Source organism: Onychostoma macrolepis, chromosome 04 (genome assembly GCF_012432095.1).
Source record: "Onychostoma macrolepis isolate SWU-2019 chromosome 04, ASM1243209v1, whole genome shotgun sequence".
Lineage (NCBI taxonomy): Eukaryota > Metazoa > Chordata > Actinopteri > Cypriniformes > Cyprinidae > Onychostoma > Onychostoma macrolepis.
The window spans coordinates 34,211,455-34,232,443 of NC_081158.1; the positions used below are offsets into that span (position 1 = coordinate 34,211,455).

The window sequence follows — 20,989 nt, forward strand, 5'->3', positions numbered from 1 at the left end:
ACTCTGACTAGAAATGAGCCAAACTAGCTGCGTATCTGATTCTATGATGAATGAACTCACTCAGCTTCTCCAACAGACACTGAACTGAGGAAACAGTTTGGACCACTTTGGATCGTTTCACTTCATAAGACCTCAATATATCATCAGGAGCCACGGAAATTCCTTGATATGCTTTTTTTTTTTTTTTTAATTCTCAAATACAGGTAGACAGACACTGACTTGCATTTTATAAATCAACACGGTTTCAGCTAAAATTCTTTACTGTCCTGAAGAAAAGTCACCTACATCTTGGATGGCCTGATGGGGAGTAAATTAACAGCTAATTTTTATTTTTGGGTGACTTATCCCTTTAATAAAAAATCCCCAATAGGCAAGAATGAATCTGGTGTCCTTCTTTCTGACAACAAAACACTTGAACATGACAAACTCATAATTATGACTTCAGTAGTGGAAAGTTTTGATAGCATGTGAAGGCAGCATAAATCACACCATTGTACAAACCTTGTCTCCACTGAGAAATTACTATGTATCAGTATTTTCATACATTTTCATACAAAGGCTGTGTACAGCATGTGTTAGTAAGAATTTCACTATAAAGTTATCACGATCACTTATTAGTATACAATGTGAAAAGGATAGGGTATAATTAACTGTACTGTTTAATTAACTGTTCTATACTATAGCAAACTGTAATGGGTCAAGTACTGAGTTTTCTTCTGGTTTTACATGGACACCATATACCTCTCAAAACATTTAATTCTGTAGTCAGTGTTCAATGTATTCATACTTGTCACAGCTTTCCCGTATTTTTTTTTAGGACTGGTAGAAACAAAACTTTGTTCGAAGATCTCTTTCTGTATTTTGCATGTCTTACAGGTTCTGCTACTAATTTTATATATCAAAACAATAAATAGGCTACAGTTTTTGTGTGTGTGTGTGTGTGTGGTTTTTTTTACTAGCCTATCATTCATTTTTAGCATTATTTACACAAGACACCCACTTAAATGTCATAAAATGTCAGGCATATTTAGAACAATAATTATTATATAACATTAAAGACTCTTTCACAGTGCAGCCCCCAAATACTAATTAACTGTAATTTAAAATATTTACCAATCTTTTGCCACTATCCTTCAAACCACAAGGTTTTACCTATTTGTCAGTAACACGTTTTCAATCATTTCAAATAATAAAATTTATTATGATCACTTATATTTTAATAAGTACATGTCAGAATAAGTACGTTGTTTCATTGTAAAATAAATATATCCGTTACGTTGAATGACGATAGAACATTATTTCACCCCTATTTTAGCATTTTGACAAAAGTTATTTGAAACACTAAAGTAGACACTTTGCTTGCATTTAACATACTTTCTATGCATATGAAATCACTTTTGTAAATTTAATTTGATGTGGACCCCAGAATGACACGTCTTGGGGGACGTACACACACATAACAATAATGCTGGGCAGCTGTGAGAGATACAGTACAGAAAGTAGACTTTCGCCTATATTTTATCAGCTGACAGATGTGTATTTTAATTGAATGTTTCCAAATATAAGATTTTTATTGCATTCTAAAGGTTGATATATGTTTGGCTGTTGTTTAAATGACTATGGCTTGTTGGGAATAAACATCATTAAATGTTTTAGTAGTTATACAATACAGTTATTTCCAGTGTTGGGGGTAACGCATTACAAGTAACGCGAGTTACGTAATAAAATTACTTTTTTCAAGTAACTAGTAAAGTAACGCATTACTTTTAAATAAACAAGAAAATATCGGAGTTACTTTTTCAAATAAGTAACGTAAAAAAATCCCAACTACACAAACGCCGCCATACTGTTTTGTTTACGTTAAGTTATGTTAACAAAAAACAAATTTAGCAACCATTTAAAAGTATTTGTACTGTACTTGTTGGCCTTTCTTACAAAATATTTAAGGTAACATTTATAGCATATAATCCCTTCAGACCAACCAAAGCATTTGTTCAATTGCAGCATTTCATGTTTTCACATTTTAGTTGGACAAGTGATAGGAAAAAAATAAAATTAAAAACCAGCAGGTTTTAGATCTGTTATGTGTATAAATCTGTTAAAAGTATAGAGCCTCTTGACAATGGCATTGCATGAGACAAATTACAACCTTCATAATTCAATTTACAAAGAATAACATGCACTTCATACAACATTTTTTATTTGTTAAACACAAAGACAAAATTTTATCCAAAATAAAATGAACACCGCATGATCCTGGCATGAAAAAACATCATTAAATATACAAAAAACAACTTACCCGGATGGTGACGGTCTAAAAAATGCTGATGGATGCTGAACATTTACGGTTATCAGGTTGAAAACAACGTCAGAGGTCATATAAACAAGACATGCGATGGGAAACAGTGGGCACTTACAGAATGAAATCAGAATCATTCTTCAGTCCAGAAACAAACTGTACATTTAACACAAGATCTCCTGCGATCCATGAAAGATGAGTATAAAATCCCTGCTGTGTACAGATGATATAGTCCATGTTTGGGGTCAGTCACTGTCATGACTCTGGCGGTGTCGACTGACTCGGGGCTCCGCTGCGTGTGCGCAGCTGTGATTGGGCGATGTCTGCTAGTGCTGACTGGATCTTCTCCAGCAGCATGTCTCCTCTGTAAACTACTTCCTCCAGACGGGCTGCAGCTTCCTGGTTCTCCTCTTCCAACTGCCTCAGACTAGCAGCCTGTGAAACAAATTCAATAACAGAATAGAAAACGTACAAGATTAGGCTTTATTGTAAGGATGTAATGATTCACTCAACTCACGATGCGATACTGGTTTCACGATACAATTTTCTTATGATTTTTTTAACAAAATAAGATTTAAGACAAATTATAAATGAAAATGTGTCATTTTATTATTTTTCAGACAAAATGCTGCACATTTCTTTGTGAAATTGAAATGTCAAATAACAAAACTAAATTAAAACCTTAAAACAAATCCCAAATGAATAAATAACACAACTGAAAAGAAATCTCTTCATATAAACAAATATGTGCTCTTTCCATTTAAAATTAGAGGCAACCACTGAATTTTAATCATGATCCAAACAAAGAATTTTCGAAATTATACAATCTAAAATTAAATAGTGTTTACAACGTTTTAAATATTGACAGGAGGCCTTTATTCACCCCCCGGAGCTGTGTGAGGCATGTTTTATTATGGATGGATGCACTTGAAGTATATAATAATGCAATGCTAATCGACATAGACTTTATCACTGCTTAGAATATTATGAAATATGTTGCGTGCCTTATTCTGTGTAAGAAGCCACATCATCATGATTTATTTTAAACACTCGGCTGACGTTATGAAGTGAGTTTGGAGTAAAAACATGTTATTAAATGTGGTATTTTCACGTGCTTTCAGATGGAGCAGCATTTACTACACAGAGACGTAGTTCACTGAGAAGCTACGCGAACAGCTGTCATTATCGCAAACGATTTCATAATCGCACAATAATATCGTCTGCGTTTTTTTTGCGTAGCTTGTCAGAGAACTACGGCTCTGTGTAGTAAATGCTGCTCCATCTTAAAGCAGGTGATGGAGATTTACTACTAATCACAGAACCGGCTTTACTGCCAAGATGTGCATGACAATCGCATTCAATTAATCGTGCAGCCCTACATTTAACTGTAATTGGCTCTGTACTCACATAACATACAATACAGTAAGCCAGAAGTACAATATAAATAATTTACGGTGAAATATAGGGATATATGGGAGGTAAAAATCCCATTCATATACCATGATTAAAAAATAAAAAACGCTGAATTCAGTGCTGATAAGTTTTATATTTGCTTCATGGTATGAGCAGTTCATTGCTTCAAAATAATGTTATTTATAAATAATAATATAATTAATAATTTAATAATTTCTAAAATTCACATAAATTGACATTAATCTATACATAATATAAACTATATCATATATATATTAACTTAATTTATATAAATTCATATAACCACACACACATATATAAGAATTTATAAATATATATGTATTGTTAATATAAGGCCCTGTTTACACTTGGTATTAAGTTGCGTTTTGGTCGATCGGATCACAAGTTGACAATGAAGACACATTCCCGCTTACACCTGGCATTTTAATCCATCTCTTCTGCACTTTCGACCACTTCTGACCAGATTACCCCCCGTGGTGCTGATTAGGATCCCTCTGTCGGCGTCAAAACACAAGCGGGAGGGCTAAAGTTATCGCGCACTAATATTATGTCTGCTTGTACTTACTGCTGTTGTTCTTTTCATGTTATCAGAAAATAATACTTCCGATTCAGCCGTCAAACTTTAAATCCCGTCTGATATGCGCGCGTCCTTATACGTCTCGCAATGACTACATGTGTACTACATGTGCTACTTGAATGCATTTCGACCACATTAGCGTCTACACCACGAGCGCAATCCAGTCAAATGCGTTTTCGACTCCCTCTGGAAGTGGTTGAAAGTGGACGAGCTCAAAATGTTTTACACCTGTATTTAGTGTTGCCCACTTGTGATCCGATCGACCAAAACGCATCTTAATACCAAGTGTAAACAGGGCCTAAATGTACAACAAATTTGTAATTTTTTTTTTTACTTTCATTAGTATTTTTTTTTTTTGTCTATATTGCATTTTTTTTTATTTCCGATATAGTTATTTTAGCACACTAAAGTTAGGGAACCAGCTGAAATTAAAAAAAATAATAAAATTACGTTTTCTATATTTTAATTCAGTTAAAGATTATTTTATTACAAATAACAAAATTTTGGTTTTAGTTAAATATAACGTGTAGCGTAACATTATTTGAAATGATTTCTTTCAGATCTTTTGAGTGCCACTTAACAAATATGGAAATGCCACCCATATTTTAAAATACAGTTGACTTGGATAAATATCCACATTTCAAGCAGCCAGTCACACTGTTTGTGTATAAACATACCTGCAGTGCGGCAGTAGATTCTTCACTGGGCAGAGAGTCAATCAGCACGTCAACATCTTTTGCTGTTCTTGCTATCAGTGCTGCAAACAGCTGAGCGTATTCTAGAAGAACACATGAAAACATGTCAGTTAAACAACAACAGCGCTGCTGTAAACTGATGTTTGGTACAGATCTGTGCACCTTCTGTGGGGTTGGAGGGCTGGTCTTTGTTGATGGCGGTCTGGATGTTGCTGAAGGAGGCAGGTGGTGCGCACTGCTGCAGGACTCCAATCGCATTACAGAACTGATCAGCCAACTAAAACACACCCATCATAGCAATATATCAAACACAGTGCATGCACGCAACCCAATACACAATCTCACCCCAGACACAACCTGTTTGCACTTCTCCCTTCAGCCAAACGCTACAGATCTCTGTGTACTAGAACATCTAAGCATAAAAACAGTTTTTTCCCCCATGCCATCTCCAGCTTAAATAGCTAACACATGGATCATTACCTGTGTTCTGTAATTCATTCTCCGTCTTTAATTATTGCCTCTTTCTCAAGTATTATGTAAATACACATACATATCTGTTTATTTATACAGCTGTATATAGAGTAAATAATGCACAAATCTGTACATAAATCTACTGTTCCAGATTCTTACTTATTATTATTATGATTATTAAGTCTTACTATTTAAATGTTTTTTCTGTTCTCATGTCAGATGTGTATGTATGTACCGGGAGCACCTTAAAACCACAACAAATTCCTCGTGTGTTTGCGCACACCTGGCGAATAAAGCTAATTCTGATTCTGATTCTGATAACAAACCAACTTTGCATTCGGTTTGTTGGACTTGTCTTTGCTCTTTAAACATGATAAAAAGTATTAGAATTAGATATTAGTATTAGAGCTAATATTACAAATAATGCGTCATAAATTTATTTTAATTTTTTTTAAATGTAAAAACAAGAGTACATAATTTAACACTTATAAAACAATATTGTTGTATGTCATAAATAAAAAAAATCTAAAATATATTTATAAAATATGTTAAAAAAAAAAAGGTGCATAATATAACACAATATTGTGGTATATGTCATAAATAAATAAAAAATGTCATATAAGTTTTAAGTATGTGCTGACCGCGATTTAAATTTCTTGAAACAGCAGTTTGACTTACTTCCAACTTCCTATTTAACATAACATATATTTATTTAAATACAGTATTAGCTTCTTTCTGTACAAATGTATGCGCAAACTTTAATTGTTTATTCACAACTGCATGCTATGCTAACACCTCCTTACGCTACAGTACATTAATGTAAATTCTTACACAAACATGTGACTTCATGTAACACATGACTGGATATATATGATTTGCACACGTCTGACCTCTTCTGCAGCTTATAAGTCATAAAATTAACATTTAAATGAGTCTTACGGAGTTAACAGCATCCTGAAGCTGCGTTAGCCTGTCCGCCATGTTGGCTCCTCTTGGCGTTTTCCGTTTCCGCCGAGCGCGTTCAAAGCGTCATCACGTGACGCCATACAGTCGCGCCTGCGTACTACAGGCACCACGCGCGTTGCGCTCAAAAGTTGTTGCATTGCAGCGTACCAAAGGAGCGAGTGACACTTCCGGAGGCTAAACGAGAAGCTTCGGCATGAGTCTCAAATTTGATCGCTGCTGATAGAGCGTGTTTATGGACTGGACTGATCCGAGAAAATGCCACTGAAGAGAGAATGTTTGGTTTTGCTCGTCTTGTCGTGGGTCAGTTCCATGCGCGCTCAGGATGAGAGTGAGTAACGTAAACAAAACATCTTCATCAACACTGATGCAAACGCAGGCATGTAACATGACATTTGGTTGGATTACGAGACAGCTAACATCATTTTCCGACACATGCATTGATTTAATAATGCTGATCTATAACTATATATGATTTTATAACTAACCAGGGTGATTTCAGTTTCAACGTCTTATTTCAACGTAAACCTCCCACTAAATTCCCCCTATTATTTCTGTTTGATATTGCAATAACTAATTGGTTTGTCTGAGGTGTATTCATGTTTTCTTAGGTCTCGTACATTAGCTTACTGCCTGTATTCTTTAGGAACTAGACTAAACTCATGAATGAGAGCATCAGCTGAGCAGATTTGCTCACTAAACCCCAGTGATGGTCTTAACCATGCAAAAATAAAATGCAACAGAACCTTTAGACAAAATATAAAAGGCGTTTGAATATGTGATTTGCATTTTGTATCATATTTGGTACATTAGGCTTTCATGGCTATATATAGTAGATACTTAAAATGATATAAATGTCAGTTGTCACACACTATATTTCCAATAATATGTCTTTGTAAGACGATATTTAAAAGCTTAGTTTAAAGATATAACATATAAATGTTATATAAAAACACATAATGCAATGCAATCCAATGCTGATTGAGAATGAACAAATAAACATTCCTCAAAAGGCTGATGATTATATTCGAGACTCACATTTTAACATGATTTTTCTAAAAAAAAAAAAAAAAATGTCTGGACAATTTAAGTAAATATAAGCCGATTCAGTCCAGTAAGTGTTCATCTTGAAATATTACTAACAATATCAAAGTTATTCTTACATTTGCTTGATAAAAATCAGATTTGACTGCAAAAAGACTAGTGAAGCACGAGCTGAAGGTGGACATTTGTACAATAAAAGACCTTTTACTTGCTAAAAAGTTTAAACTATCAATCAGACGACAGAAGGAATGTAGTCAATCGTGTGCAACAGGTTTTGATCATGCTGTTAATTTAGAGGCCTTAAAATCATTTATCAAATGTGTTACCATAGGCTTTATAGGGTTAAGGAAAAGGTAGATCTGTAGTAAAACGCTTCTGTCTTTTTCTGATGTTTGGAGCATTTGATGATCTCTTGCCTGTTAGGGAAGATGTTTTTGATTTAAATGAGTCCGATTGTTTTTAGTATAGTTCAGTTGTAATTTTGTGCCTCTTTGTAATGTTCTGGTATTTTGTAACAGTGACGTATTTTCATTCAGTGTTTTTTCCTCTCTTCATTCTCCTCATTCCTGCTTACCATCGTAAGACACTGATGACAATGAAACAGAGCAACGATCCATGAGATGCAATTTAGAAACTATTTCCACATTCCTGAAGGAGTAAGAGAGAGAGAGATTCTTGCAGAGCAGGGAAGGGATTTCAGTCTTCAAGATCTCTGCAGACCTTAAAACTTGAACAAATTAACTGAGGACGGGACATTAAAACATTTTAAAAATGTAGAACGAGTTTTACATCTTGCAGGTTTGGACACCACAAGATTTTGTCAGAGTAGTTTTGATGTACAGCAGGTGTGAGTCATTATGAAACCAGATGACTTGATTGTCATGTCAGATTTCAAGGTCGGGCAGGAAGTCAGAGCAACCATGAACCAACATCTTTCTACACCAAATCACAACTGTCAAAAGCCACTTCCTTATTTGAAGTGTTGACTGGTGTCTCTGCCTGCTTTTCAGTTTAAATGCTTTCTATATATATATATATATATATATATACAGTCATGGCCAAAAATATCGGCACCCTTGGTAAATATGATCAAAGAAGGCTGTGAAAATTAATCTGCATTGTTAATCCTTTTGATCTTTTATATAAAAAATTCACAAAAATCTAACCTTTAATTGGATAATTAGAATTTAAAATGTGGGGAAATATCATTATGAAATAAATGTTTTTCTCTAATACACATTGGCCACAATTAACGGCACCCTTTTATTCAATACTTTTTGAAACCTCCGTTTGCCAGTTTAACAGCTCTAAATGTTCTCCTATAATGCCTGATGAGGTTAGAGACACCTGACAAGAGATCAGAGACCATCCAGAATCACTCCAGACCCTTTAGATTCACAGCTCCATGTTGGTGCTTCTTCTCTTCAGGTCACTCATGTTCTGCAGGGTTCAGGTCAGAGGACTGGAATGACCAGCAGAAGCTTGGTTTTGTGCTCAGTGACCCATTTTTGTGTTGTTTTTAAGGTTTGTGTTTGGATTATTGTACGGTTGGAAGATCCAAACATGGCCTATTATAAGATTTCTAACAGAGTCAGTCACTTATTGATTTTTTTATCTGTTGGTATTTGATAGAATCCATGATGCCGTGTGTCTAAACAAGATGTCCAGGACCTCCAGCAGAAATATAGGCCCACAACATCAAAAATACAGCAGTATATTTCATATTTTTATCCCTGTGTTCACCAAACCCATCTTGAGTGTTTGCTGCTAAAAAGCTCATTTTTTAGTTTTATCTGACCATAGAAGCCAGTCCCATTTGAAGCTCCAGTCGTGTCTGATAACTGAATATGCTGGAGATTGTTTTTGGATGAGCGAGGAGAATCTTTCTTGAAACCCTCCCAAACAACATGTGCTGATGTAGGTGCTGTTTGACTATTTTTTATTTTTTTTTAAAGGTTTTCTGACCCCGAGACTCAACTATTTTCTGCAATTCTCCAGCTGTGGTCCTCTGAGAGTCTTTAGCCGCTCAAACTCTCCTCCTCACCGTGCATTAGGACGATATAGAGACACGTCCTCTTCCAGGCAGATTCCTAACATTTTATGTTGATTGGAAATTCTTAATTATTGCCCTGATGGAGGAAATGGGAATTTTCACTGCTCTGGCTCTTTTCTTAAAGCCACTTCACTAATTTGTGAAGCTCAATTATCTTTTGCTGCACATCAGAAATATATTCTTTGGTTTTCTCATTGTGATGGATGATTAAGGAATTTGGGCTTTGTTTTCCTCCTATTTATATTTCTGTGAAACAGGAAGCCATGGCTGGATAATTTCATGTTCATAATCACCCTGGAGTGCTCAAAATTGTGAATATGAATGGGAATATACTTCAGAGATATTTTACTCATAAGAATTTCTAGGGGTGCCAATAATTGTGTCCAACGTGTATCTGAGAAAAAGATTTATTTCATAATGATATTTCCCCCCATTTTAAATTCTTTATTATCCAATGAAAGGTTAGATTTTTGTGAATTTTTAAATAAAAGATCAAAAGGATTAACAATGCAGATTAATTTTCACAGCTTTCTTTAATCATATTTACCAAGGGTGCCGATATTTTTGGCCATGATTTTTATGGTTAGGAAAAAATAGTTGTAAAAAAAATTGAGAAAACAGCACCTGGGGTCAAACATTGAGATTATATTATAATACTGGCAAAAAAGAATCCGATATTGATGCAACTGTGTTCTTGTATGTGTTTTGCAGACCGTGTGATGTTTTCTCTGGGAACCTTCCAGAACGTGAGTGTCCCAGTGAACGGGACGATTCAAGCTGTCGTTTCCAGGATTCCTGCTGATGTTTCCTTCTTAACACTGCAGTTTCATACACATCACCGCAATGTTACACTCTCATATACACCGGTAAGAGATCACATATACACACACACACACACACACACACACACAAAGCAGTGCTTTTTGCACAGGCATACACACACACACACACACACAGCACTGTAATGCACTATCATACACAAGAAAGAAACACACACACCCCCAGCTGACCCAGTTCCATGGGCTGATCGAGCAAGACATCATGTGAGAGTCTAATCACAAGTTCTGATCTCCACACACACACACACACACACACTCTCCTCCATGCATTCTGTTCATAACGTTAGCAGTCATGCAGCTGTAGAGCGCTGAGCACAAACCCCAGTTCAGACACAGTTGAAGTCAATGTTAAATTGTGCTGCCCACATTTTCAGTGGCCTTGGTTCTGGTTGTATTCTTCCTATTTATTTTTCACATGGATATTAAAAAATGGAGTTACTGTTAAATAAAACTAAAGTAGAAACTGTTAAAAATGTTGTTAACTTAAATAAATACTTATTTCAGTGAAGTTGTTTGGTTTGAATACAAGCACTAAAACAACTAACTGGAAATAAATAAACACTAAACCTGAATTTAAAAGAAATCAAATCTAAGTTGTAATATTTAAAAAAAAAAAAAAAAAAAAGTGGAAGTATAAAAATAAAAGCTTAGTCAAATTATTAATAAAAACTGCAGTAGTAAATAAATAATACTAGTCTCTGATTGGTGGAGATTTCTCTGCAGAATCATGGATAATGTAGGTTTTCATCTGGAATTCTGTTGAAATAATTACCTCAGAACTCACAGTAGGCTATATTTTGGAGAAAATGACTGGGATTTTTACTAACAGAACCTAACTGTTGCGATCTAGTCTGGTGTAAATACAAGTAAAACCAAGAAGTGAATGTAGGACAGGGCTTGAATGGTTGCACTTTGCTTGTATTTGTTGCATAATATTCTCCACCTGACCTTTATCCCACTGTATAGATGTCCATTCATAGGTTGTGTTTTTTGTGTATTGGTCAGATCCCACTTTATGGTTTTTCGGTCACAGCAGCAGATGCTGGACTGTTATCCAACTTGACACCGAGTCAGACCATCGTCTCCTGGTTCCTGAAGACCCCCGACGGGAGCAGCGCAGCAGGAATTGGTGTGATTCTGCCATACACCAGCACCGGTTAGAGAACTAACTCTTTGCATGCCAACATGAGCAACACATACACTCTCATTAACAGACTGTTGACTGTAATACAGTACATTCAGTGTGTATGTGTAATGTGTGTGTGCAGATCCAGTTCCTGGAGCCTGTAATCAGGAATCCCCGCTGGAGATTGATCCAAACATCTACCTGCAATACAACCTGTTTGAGACCACGATTACCTTTGCGCCTGCTAACATTGGATATGGGAGGTGAGAGGAATTTAATAAAATCATGGACTTTTAAAGGGTCATGAAACCCCTTATTTCAGCATCGGTTGTTGAGTTAAATGCATCAAATGTTCTTAAAAATTCATGTTGTATTTTGCCTTTACATGCAACAAAATGAACAAATGTGTTATGCATTGGTTTTTAAGCTCATAGTAAATTACACAGATATTACTTGATGCACAAATAAATGCACACCCGGTTGCATTCAAATACATGTATAAATGAAAGCACGGTTTCTTTTATAATAGCTTTTGACACTATTATTTTGTTCTCACAGTTTGAAGCATCTGTCATAGGAAATATGTGTTTTCATAAATAATTCAGAGAAGCGCCATCCTTTTAATAATTGAGTCATTGATGAACTATAATGTGGGAAAACATCACATCCTAATGAAGATTATAAAACTAGAAGATTAACAGTGCAGAAAAGCTCAAAATTGACCAGTTTTCTCCTACAATTAAAATGAATTGATGCTAATATTGCCTTCTGTGATGTGCAACACAAATAATGCAGTTTAGTGTTTCATGACCCTTTAAAATGTTGTCTTCCAGGCCTGGAAGATCAAATGTTCATTAGTCGATCAGTTTAAATCAGATGTTGTTTTTCAGAGGGGTGATTCCACCGGCGTGTGACGTGGACGTGGGCTCCAGCACTCGTTGGCGATTGATGTATGAGGTGTATCAGTACTTCCTGCCGGAAGGCGACATGTCGGAGCAGAGTCTGATCAGCAGTTTGGAAAGAGTGGCCAATGTGCAGAACGTGCAGGACAACAGCAGAAAGGTGTGTGAAATCTCTCTCTCCGTCCTTCCTTACCACTTTCTGCTATCTCTTGTAGCTGTTATTTTTTTTAGTGAGTTTACAGTGTTTGTTTCATAACCTGTTATGTTATCTCTATGTATATCTCCCTTAGTTTGGTTTGTTTAGGCATATAAAGTATCTTACAAAAGTGAGTACACCCCTCACATTTTGGCAACCATTTTAGTATATCTACAAGTCGGCTTGCATGGCGGTCGTCCCAGAAGGAAGCCTCTTCTGAAGCTGGCTCACAAAAAAGCCTGCAAACAGTTTGCTGAAGACAACCTGGCCAAGAGCATGAATTACTGGAACCATGTTCTGTGGTCTGATGAGTCTAAGATAAACTTGTTTGGCTCAGATGGTGTCCAGCATGTGTGGTGACGCCCTGGTGAGGAGTACCAAGATAATTGTGTCTTGCCTACAGTCAAGCATGATGGTGGTAGCTTCATGGTCTGAGGCTGCATGAGTGCTGCTGGTACTGAGGAGCTGTGGTTCATTGAGGGAAACATGGAGTCCAACATGTACTGAGACATTCTGAAGCAGAAGATGATGCCCTCCCTTCAGAAACTGGGCCGAATGGCAGTTTTCCAACATAATAACGACCCCAAACACACTGCCAAGATGACAACTGCCTTGCTGATGAAGCTGAAGCTGAAGGTGATGGAGAGGCCATGTGTGTCTCCAGACCTGAACCCTGTGGAGCACATGCGGGGCATCCACAGCTCCGTGATGTCATTATGGAGGAGTGGAAGAGGATCCCAGCAACAACCTGTGCATCTCTGGTGAACTCCAAGCCCAGGAGGATTAAGGCAGTGCTAGATAACAATGGTGCCCCTTCAAAATATTGACACTTTGGACACAGTTTTGACATGTTCACTTAGGGTGTACTCATTTTTGTTGCTGAAATGTGAGGGGTGTACTCACTTTTGTGAGATACTGTATGAACACACAATCGCACTTGGATCTGCACCATCGGTTCAAGATCGCCTGAACTTTCATATGCATATTCAAACATTCCAAAAATATAATATGTAAATGGTATTTAAAAAAAAAAAAAAAAATATATATATATATATATATATATATATGTGTGTGTGTGTATGTATGTGACCCTGGACCACAAAACCAGTCTTAAGTCGCTGGGGTATATTTGTAGCAATAGCCAAAAATACACTGTATGGGTCAGAATGATTGATTTTTCTTTTATGCCAAAAATCATTAGGACATTAAGTACAGATCATGTTCCATGAAGATATTTTGTAAATGTCCTACTGTAAATATATCAAAACTTAATTTTTTATTAGTAATATGCATTGGTAAGATTTTCTCAATATTTTGATTTTATTTTTTTTTTTGCACCCTCAGATTCCAGATTTTCAAATAGTTGTATCTCGGACAAATATTGTCAGATCCTAACAAACCATACATCAATGGAAAGATTATTTATTCAGCTTTCAGATGATGTATGAATCTGAATTTTGGAAAATTGACCCTTATGACTGGTTTTGTGGTCCATGGTCATTTATTTATATATATATATATATATATATATATATATATATATATATATATATATATATATATATATATATATATACTAAAATATAATTGTTGTTATCCATTAATGTTTGATTTTACTGTTTTACAAAGGCAGAGGGAATAGTAAAGCACTTCATCATATTATTATTATTATTATTATTTAATTTTTTTTTTTTATTCAATGTCCAATTACATTTAATAAATACGGTCTGTTAAATTTAAGCACAGTGACCACCTGTCATAAGGAGAAAACACAAATATTTTAGGAATCTGCCAAAACTTGTTTAAAACTAAAAGTTGTATTGTCGTTTAGTAGGCAAATAACAAACTGAAACGACTAAATAGTCTTACATAATAAATTATATTTTGTATGGTCTCCTTTTGGCCTTGATAACAGCTTGTATTCTTGCTGGCGTTGTTTTTATGTACTTTTCCACAGTCTCTGTTGTTATTGACTGTAATTGGACATCTGAATAAAAAAAAATAATAAAGTGCTTTACTTTTTTTTTTTTTTTCTGCCTTTCTTGTAAAACAGAAAATTAAAAATTAATGGATAATAACATCAATTATATGTTAGCATAACACTCATTTATCATTTAATTGAACTCTTTCAGGTGGTGTCTTTAACCTCTCATGACCGGACGCAGTTCTCCTTCAGCTCTCTTCCCGGCCAGGGTGTGATTTTCTCTGTGATTGTGAGAGATCCAGTGTTGAATACATCAGCGTCCTACATCCCCGTCCACACATACGCCTGCATCTTCAACTCCACGCTGGACAGATGCAGCGATTTAGGTGAGAAGATGAAAGAAAATCGAAATTAATGCTGCATTATTTGATTCCTAAACTCAGAAATTCCTTTCATATTGTGAGGTCATTTGCCACTTTTAAATCCTACTTGAAAATATATTTTGTCTTTAGCTTTTGAACCGTTTCTGTGACAGGTTTGATGTGTTTTAATCCACAATTGAAATGCATTTTCTCTCTCATTTTCTCAGGGAGAGTGTCTACTAAAGTGTTTTTCACTGTGATTGGTTTGGCTGGGCTGTTTGTGTGTTTTGTGGGACACCGCTTCTTCAAATGTGGTGAGAGATGTTTTTCTTGCTTTTCTTAGAAACACACCACGTTACTGCTATTAATAACTGTCGGTCTACTAAATATAAAGTATTTTAGGTTTGGGAAAGTCTTTGCTAGAGCTTTAGAAAGTCAGAGGTGAACAGATGATATAGTTGCATCAGTTCTGAATGGATGGCATGTTTTTAAAGGGGTCATATGATGCATCATTTCTTTCCTGATGTCCACTCGCAATGTTAGTCAAGGGTTCTTGCACAACGAAGAGTCTATACAGTGTTTTATTACCATTTCAAGCTTTTCTCTTTTTGAATGAAATGTTTTTTTTTTGCAGCTGTGTTTTTAAGCCTTCTGTGTGAACGTGTGAAATAATAATTATGTGAAGCTAAATACTACAATGAAGTTTAAAACGAATCATTTGTGCAGCTTAGTTTCAGTAAATGGTCTTTTTGGCAGCTTCAAAATCGTTTAGTTAATTTTGATTTTTCATTATATGACCCGTTTAAATTTGGAGGCTTGTTAAACTCATTGAAGATCTGTATTCATGATCTGTATTCATGAATTTTAGATTGTTTTGTTACTTGAAATAAAATAAACATTAACTAAAATAAATTGTAATATTTTTAAAAACTTTTATTCCAGCTAGTTGCCAACATTTCTCACTTTCATTTAGTTTAAATCAATATACTAAAACTAAAACTGAAATAAAAAATATATAAATGGACATATAAAAATTGAAATTAAAACTAAAAATATAAAATAAATGTCAAAATATTAAATGTTTTTTTTTTAAATTGGTGTTGAAATGAAATGTTATAAAAAATAAATGAAATGAATGTTAACTAAATTGTAATATTAAAAAAAAAGAAAAGAAACGATTTCATTTCAGCTTTTTACCAAGACAAAATTTCTCATCTTCATTTAGTTTGAATTTAATTTAGTTTTAAATTAACTTTTTTTTTTTTTTTTTTTTTTGAATGATTAAAAACTATGTAGACGTTTAAAAAAACTAAAATCTAAATAAAATGGACAAGGGGAAAAATAAAAACTACATAAAATAAACTATAATAAAACTAATTCAAAATATTAATAACTATAATAATAGTGATATTAAAGTAACACTGATTCAGACTGATGGAAATTATTGCAGATAAACACGCCTATCGTTACCATTAAAAATGTCTATTTCTGTGTTTTCTCAGAGCTGTTCTGTATGGGCTTTGGCTTCATGGCGTTTGTATTCTTTGTCGTGATCACCATAACCACACCGCTGGATTACAACAGTGAGTCCATTACAGTCACATTGCAGAGTTACACATGTACTGAATCAATGTCAAGTTAGATGAACCGATCTGAAGTTTTCGATCACCTCTTAGAGCTCTAATGTATTTGTATCAGCTCAACCTCTTAGACCTGTAATGCAGCTCAGAGTTTCACGACTTTCTGGATGATTTGTACTGTTTACACTGAGCCGATGTCTACATACCCATAATAGTTCATGTCCCAAGAACTACTTTTCCAGTTGAATTGGACTGAAATTGGCTACACAAACTGCTTCTGCCAGCAGTGAATCTCAACAGCTGTCACGAGTGCAGAAAGCAGCTCTCGTCAGAGGATTGAGGTTATTGTTGTGCCGTAACTCTCTGAGGATTAGAGTCATGTGCTGTGGATTTCAGCTGGAGGTGTCAAACCAGCCTGTCCTGATCAAATGCATCATGTAGAGCTGTTTGTCAGCTGTTTGCGCGTTACAGGCATGGCTGAAATGAGGAAGGATTTACAACTGATGACTCATCCTACAGCTGACTAATCAGAGCAATCTCAGCTCAAGTTTGCTCTTAAAGCATTACAGGCAAAACCATAGTTTTTTCATGCAGTTTTTGGCTATTTTGCATCCACAACTTGTCTTTTGTTAGACTAGTGGAATAGAAAACATCTAAAATACACATTTGAATGTTAATTTCATAGCACTTTATCTATTTGCATCTGAGGATTTTAAATGCAATACATATCTTTAAAGGCAGTTTCTCAAAATGAGTTTTTTCCCCATTTCAGCAGCACTTACATCAAACTTAACAGTTTTATCTGTATTCTGAATGTTTTAACTAAGGGGTTTGTTCATTATATAATTTGCTTGATCTATATAACATTTTACTACTTAAAATATGGTGAAAATTAACTTTTTTTCTGATTGTTATATTTTCTGATTTGTGGAGAGATAAAGAGATCCAAAATCACTCGTTATCAAAATGAAACATTGGATAAACCCATGTTTGGTTCTGGAAAAGTATGCAAATGAGTGCAAATTTATTTAGATAATGCGCCATTTGCATATTTAAATATAACATTTGTAATACAAAATAATGTCTTAATGTACTCTAATTAGTCAGCTGATATCTATGTCTTTAAACAGTTTGTTGACTGACCGTCTCTCTGCAGTTCGATTGGCTCTGACAGCGCTGATGGGCGTGGTCGGGGGCGTGGTCATGGTGATGAGCTGGTGGCGGTTCGGTTCGGTCATGGCCTGCGTGTTGGTGGTGGGACTCATTCTTGGATTTCTCATCTCATCCATCATCTTCTTTACTCCACTTGGTAAGAAATCATGTTTGAAAAACCTTCATGTATCATAGTTCATGCAGTTAAAAATGTGTGTTTTCTCACTCTTGCTGGATGTTGATTGTTGAGATGTGGGCGATAATTTTCATTTCATGAATTTGTTGTTTAATCTCTCTCAGGTGATCTTCCTGTATTCCATAATGATGTGGCGTTCTGGGTGGTGTTCGCTTGCATTATGGTGTTTGTTCCTTTGTTCTTTATCAGGTGGCCTAGAGAGGTGAGATACAGAGAAAAAAAAAATTTGATATGAGCTCATATCCTTCACCTAAATAAAATACACACGTTTATCTGTATGTTTCAGGGCAATATAATTACATGTGGAGTGGTTGGTGGGTATACAGTAGTCCTGGCCGTCAACGCCTACACCTACACCAGTCTGTCCTACATCACGCTGGACGTCCTCAAACGCCTCCTCAACCACAACTTCAGCCGGGCGTTTATCTCCGTACCGCTGCAGGATATCGGTAGGTGTGCAGGGATTGAAGTTGTTGGCCATGTATGAGATCACTGCAGACCAGGGTTGGAAATTAACAGGGGCTTACTAAAATGAGCAAAAATGCACCCCAAATCCAAGATAAGGAGCCAAAAAAAATGCTCCTGCACAGTTGAAATCAGTTACAACTGCCGTGATTAAAGTGAAATGTGATGAAAAGTGTTGATTGTGCGTTACATTTTGATCCACCAAAGATTTTTGCAGCGTTTAGTCACGAGTTAAATTTGATGAAAACACTGGATTTATTTTTTCAATGTAAGGGATTCATTCATAGGTTTTGTAGACTATAATGGGAGTGACTGAAATCATGATCCGTTTTTTTGATGCTGAAGTCTTGAATTTGTAGTTAATTCATAAATGGTTTCTCAACTTTTGTCTACGAGAATATCAGTCATCAATGTATTGGTCATGTCTGATGTTTCGCCTCTCCAGATTTCATCATGATCACCGTGTGGGTTGTTCTGGGGGTTTCGGGGATCGTGGTGCAGCTGTATCGGGAGAAATCGCGGCAGTTTTTCCCACCGAGCCCGTACGTGATGTGGAAGCAAGAGCGAGAGCGCAGGAAGACCAATGTTTTGGATCCCAGCCACCACAAGCCGTCTTTATCAGCCCGAATCCTCGGACGTATTCGCCAGCTCACACAGCGCACAGAACCGGCCGGCGAAACCACACCTCTACTGCTTTAACCTGTGACTTTTGACTTGAAGTCAGTTCACTGTTAGTCCTTCTCCTCCAGAACACGGCTGCTCAAGCCTGTGGAGAACTATAGCAACATACATGAGGATTGAGCTCGATTTTCAGAGCCCAAAGACTCAGACGAGCAGCCGGTGGAGGTTAAAAGAGCAGCTCACATACTGTGTGAGACTGACCTTGTGCACTTATGTGTGTGTGTGTGTTTGTGTAGGCTCCCAGCAGTGCTTGATCTCATTGCTGTTTTCAGATAAATGTTAAGCAACTGACCTCTTCTATATACATCAGCTGCCACAGTGTGATTTTAGACACATTTTAGCAGCTTAGAGGAAACATTTAGTGGAGATTCTTTTAACGTTTTTACTATGTCTGGTTAGTACACGAGTGAATGAGCGATTTTTAAAGATGTTCACCATTAAAATGAATGTATAACACTCTGCGATTGCAGACTAAATGAACCGGTGTTCATTAGTAGCCACTGTAAGCCTCTGCGGCTGATGTTTGACTGTTTTCTGTGTCTGAACATGTATGAGTCTGGATCATCACCGAGGTTTGGAGTTCATGTTAGAAATAATGAGCTTATTTTGACTGTGTTCCTGTGGGAGTTTGACCGCTTCTTCACTGCACTGGTGTAACGCACTTGTAATGAGGATTTTAAATGCAGTGTAAGAGGGATATTGAGAATTTTTCAGTCATTTTCTGTGCTTTATAACTGGATGTGTAGCTCTTATGGAGACATAAACCCAAGATCGATCCAGCTTTGCAGAATCAGTAGTATTGCATTATTCATCGATACACTTCTGGTTTCCTCTCAGGGTTTCTTCTTGTGATCTTTGTGTCTCTCACAGAAGCAAACTTTTTCTAATGCATTAAAACATGAAGAAATGTTAAAATTGTTTTTAAGTGGTAGCAGTATGCATTATTTCTGTTTTGTATGAAATTTAAATGTTTAATAAAGTTGTCATTTGTGCCATAACACCTAAATGATATCGTTTTCTATTCCAAGACAGATTAGAATGAGATCTGGGGCCCGTTTTTCGTACGTCGCTAACTCAGCTGGATTTGATTGTTCGACGATTTTGCTTGCTCTTGGATTGTTTGGTTCTTGAAGCTCATCCTAGAGTTGCTGTCATAGCAACCGGTCCATAAGCTTAAACCTGCTCGGGAGCAGGCTTATTTCATGTAAACAGGATTAGATTGCATCTTTTTAAGCAAAATTGATACTTAAAATGTGTCTCAAGCACTGCTACTTTATTACAAGAGTATTTTGCTGATCCACGGACAATAATTTAAAATAATAATCATTTCAAAATAATATAATAATGTTGTGTAGTCTATAATACTATAGACACAGCCAGTTTTACTCACTGAAAGATTTATTCGTCATAAAATAATTACTTCATAATTGTATTAGAGTCTTACACGCATGCTATACAGTTAATGTAGAGTCGTGTATTAATCTGAGTGATGACTGCTATTATTGGAGTGGCTTGGAGCGCAGGAGATGCAGGGAACATGATCTCGACCCTTAAGGAACTTTAATTAATGCTGTTACCTAACAAATCCGTTACAAAGATCAAATTAAATGAATTGTTAATTACTACACTGAAATAAAAATATAAAGCCTGTACAAATACTAGAAATCGTGAATAATAATAATTGGGAATCATGTAAAAAAAAAAAAAAAAAAGTAAAATTAAATAAAAACATTTATCTATTATAACGTAGTTTTGTTGCGTGCAATTATCTCAGATAACTCAATCCACCCATACTAATCAACAACAACAGGCAGATCCTGATTAGCGCGATGATATCTTGGATGTGTCATTTGATCTCGGATGTAATAAGCGACGTACGAAGAACGGGCTCCTGATGTTTTGCTTTTATTGAATGTGAGAAATTATTAAATAAGTATTAAATAATTGCAATGCATTTTGTGACGTAATTGTGAGTGAAATGATGAGAAATGTCAGGCAGGACTTGATTTTATGCATCTGGAAATAACTGG

General features: G+C 35.7%; 2 protein-coding genes across 2 annotated transcripts; one reads left to right on the top strand and one right to left on the bottom strand.

Moving 5' to 3' along the window:
• Nucleotides 1–1,310: 1,310 nt before the first annotated feature.
• med21 (mediator complex subunit 21) lies at nt 1,311–6,574 on the bottom strand. Its single transcript, XM_058773813.1, has 4 exons — nt 6,416–6,574; nt 5,168–5,282; nt 4,988–5,088; nt 1,311–2,734 (listed from the first exon to the last, which is right to left on the bottom strand). Exons 1-4 carry the CDS (start codon nt 6,455–6,457, stop codon nt 2,555–2,557), a joined length of 438 nt encoding a protein of 145 aa, XP_058629796.1. The 5' UTR covers nt 6,458–6,574; the 3' UTR covers nt 1,311–2,554.
• Nucleotides 6,553–19,960, top strand: tm7sf3 (transmembrane 7 superfamily member 3). Its single transcript, XM_058773812.1, has 12 exons — nt 6,553–6,770; nt 10,248–10,402; nt 11,381–11,531; nt 11,644–11,764; nt 12,392–12,563; nt 14,732–14,909; nt 15,113–15,199; nt 16,388–16,468; nt 17,622–17,774; nt 17,918–18,015; nt 18,100–18,262; nt 18,724–19,960. The coding sequence occupies exons 1-12, from the start codon at nt 6,698–6,700 to the stop codon at nt 18,975–18,977; spliced, it is 1,686 nt and encodes a 561-aa protein (XP_058629795.1). The 5' UTR covers nt 6,553–6,697; the 3' UTR covers nt 18,978–19,960.
• Nucleotides 19,961–20,989: the final 1,029 nt, after the last annotated feature.

Bases quoted from the DNA above. Each gene is read 5' to 3' on its own strand.
- med21 (XM_058773813.1), bottom strand. From the start codon at position 6,457: ATGGCGGACAGGCTAACGCAGCTTCAGGATGCTGTTAACTCC. The intron at 5,089-5,167 runs GTGCACAGATCT...GTGTTCTTCTAG, and splicing joins GCCCTCCAACCCCACAGAAG to AATACGCTCAGCTGTTTGCA. The intron at 2,735-4,987 runs GTATGTTTATAC...TTTGTTTCACAG, and splicing joins AATCTACTGCCGCACTGCAG to GCTGCTAGTCTGAGGCAGTT.
- tm7sf3 (XM_058773812.1), top strand. From the start codon at position 6,698: ATGCCACTGAAGAGAGAATGTTTGGTTTTGCTCGTCTTGTCGTGGGTC. The intron at 11,532-11,643 runs GTTAGAGAACTA...GTGTGTGTGCAG, and splicing joins TCTGCCATACACCAGCACCG to ATCCAGTTCCTGGAGCCTGT. The intron at 18,016-18,099 runs GTGAGATACAGA...TGTATGTTTCAG, and splicing joins TTATCAGGTGGCCTAGAGAG to GGCAATATAATTACATGTGG.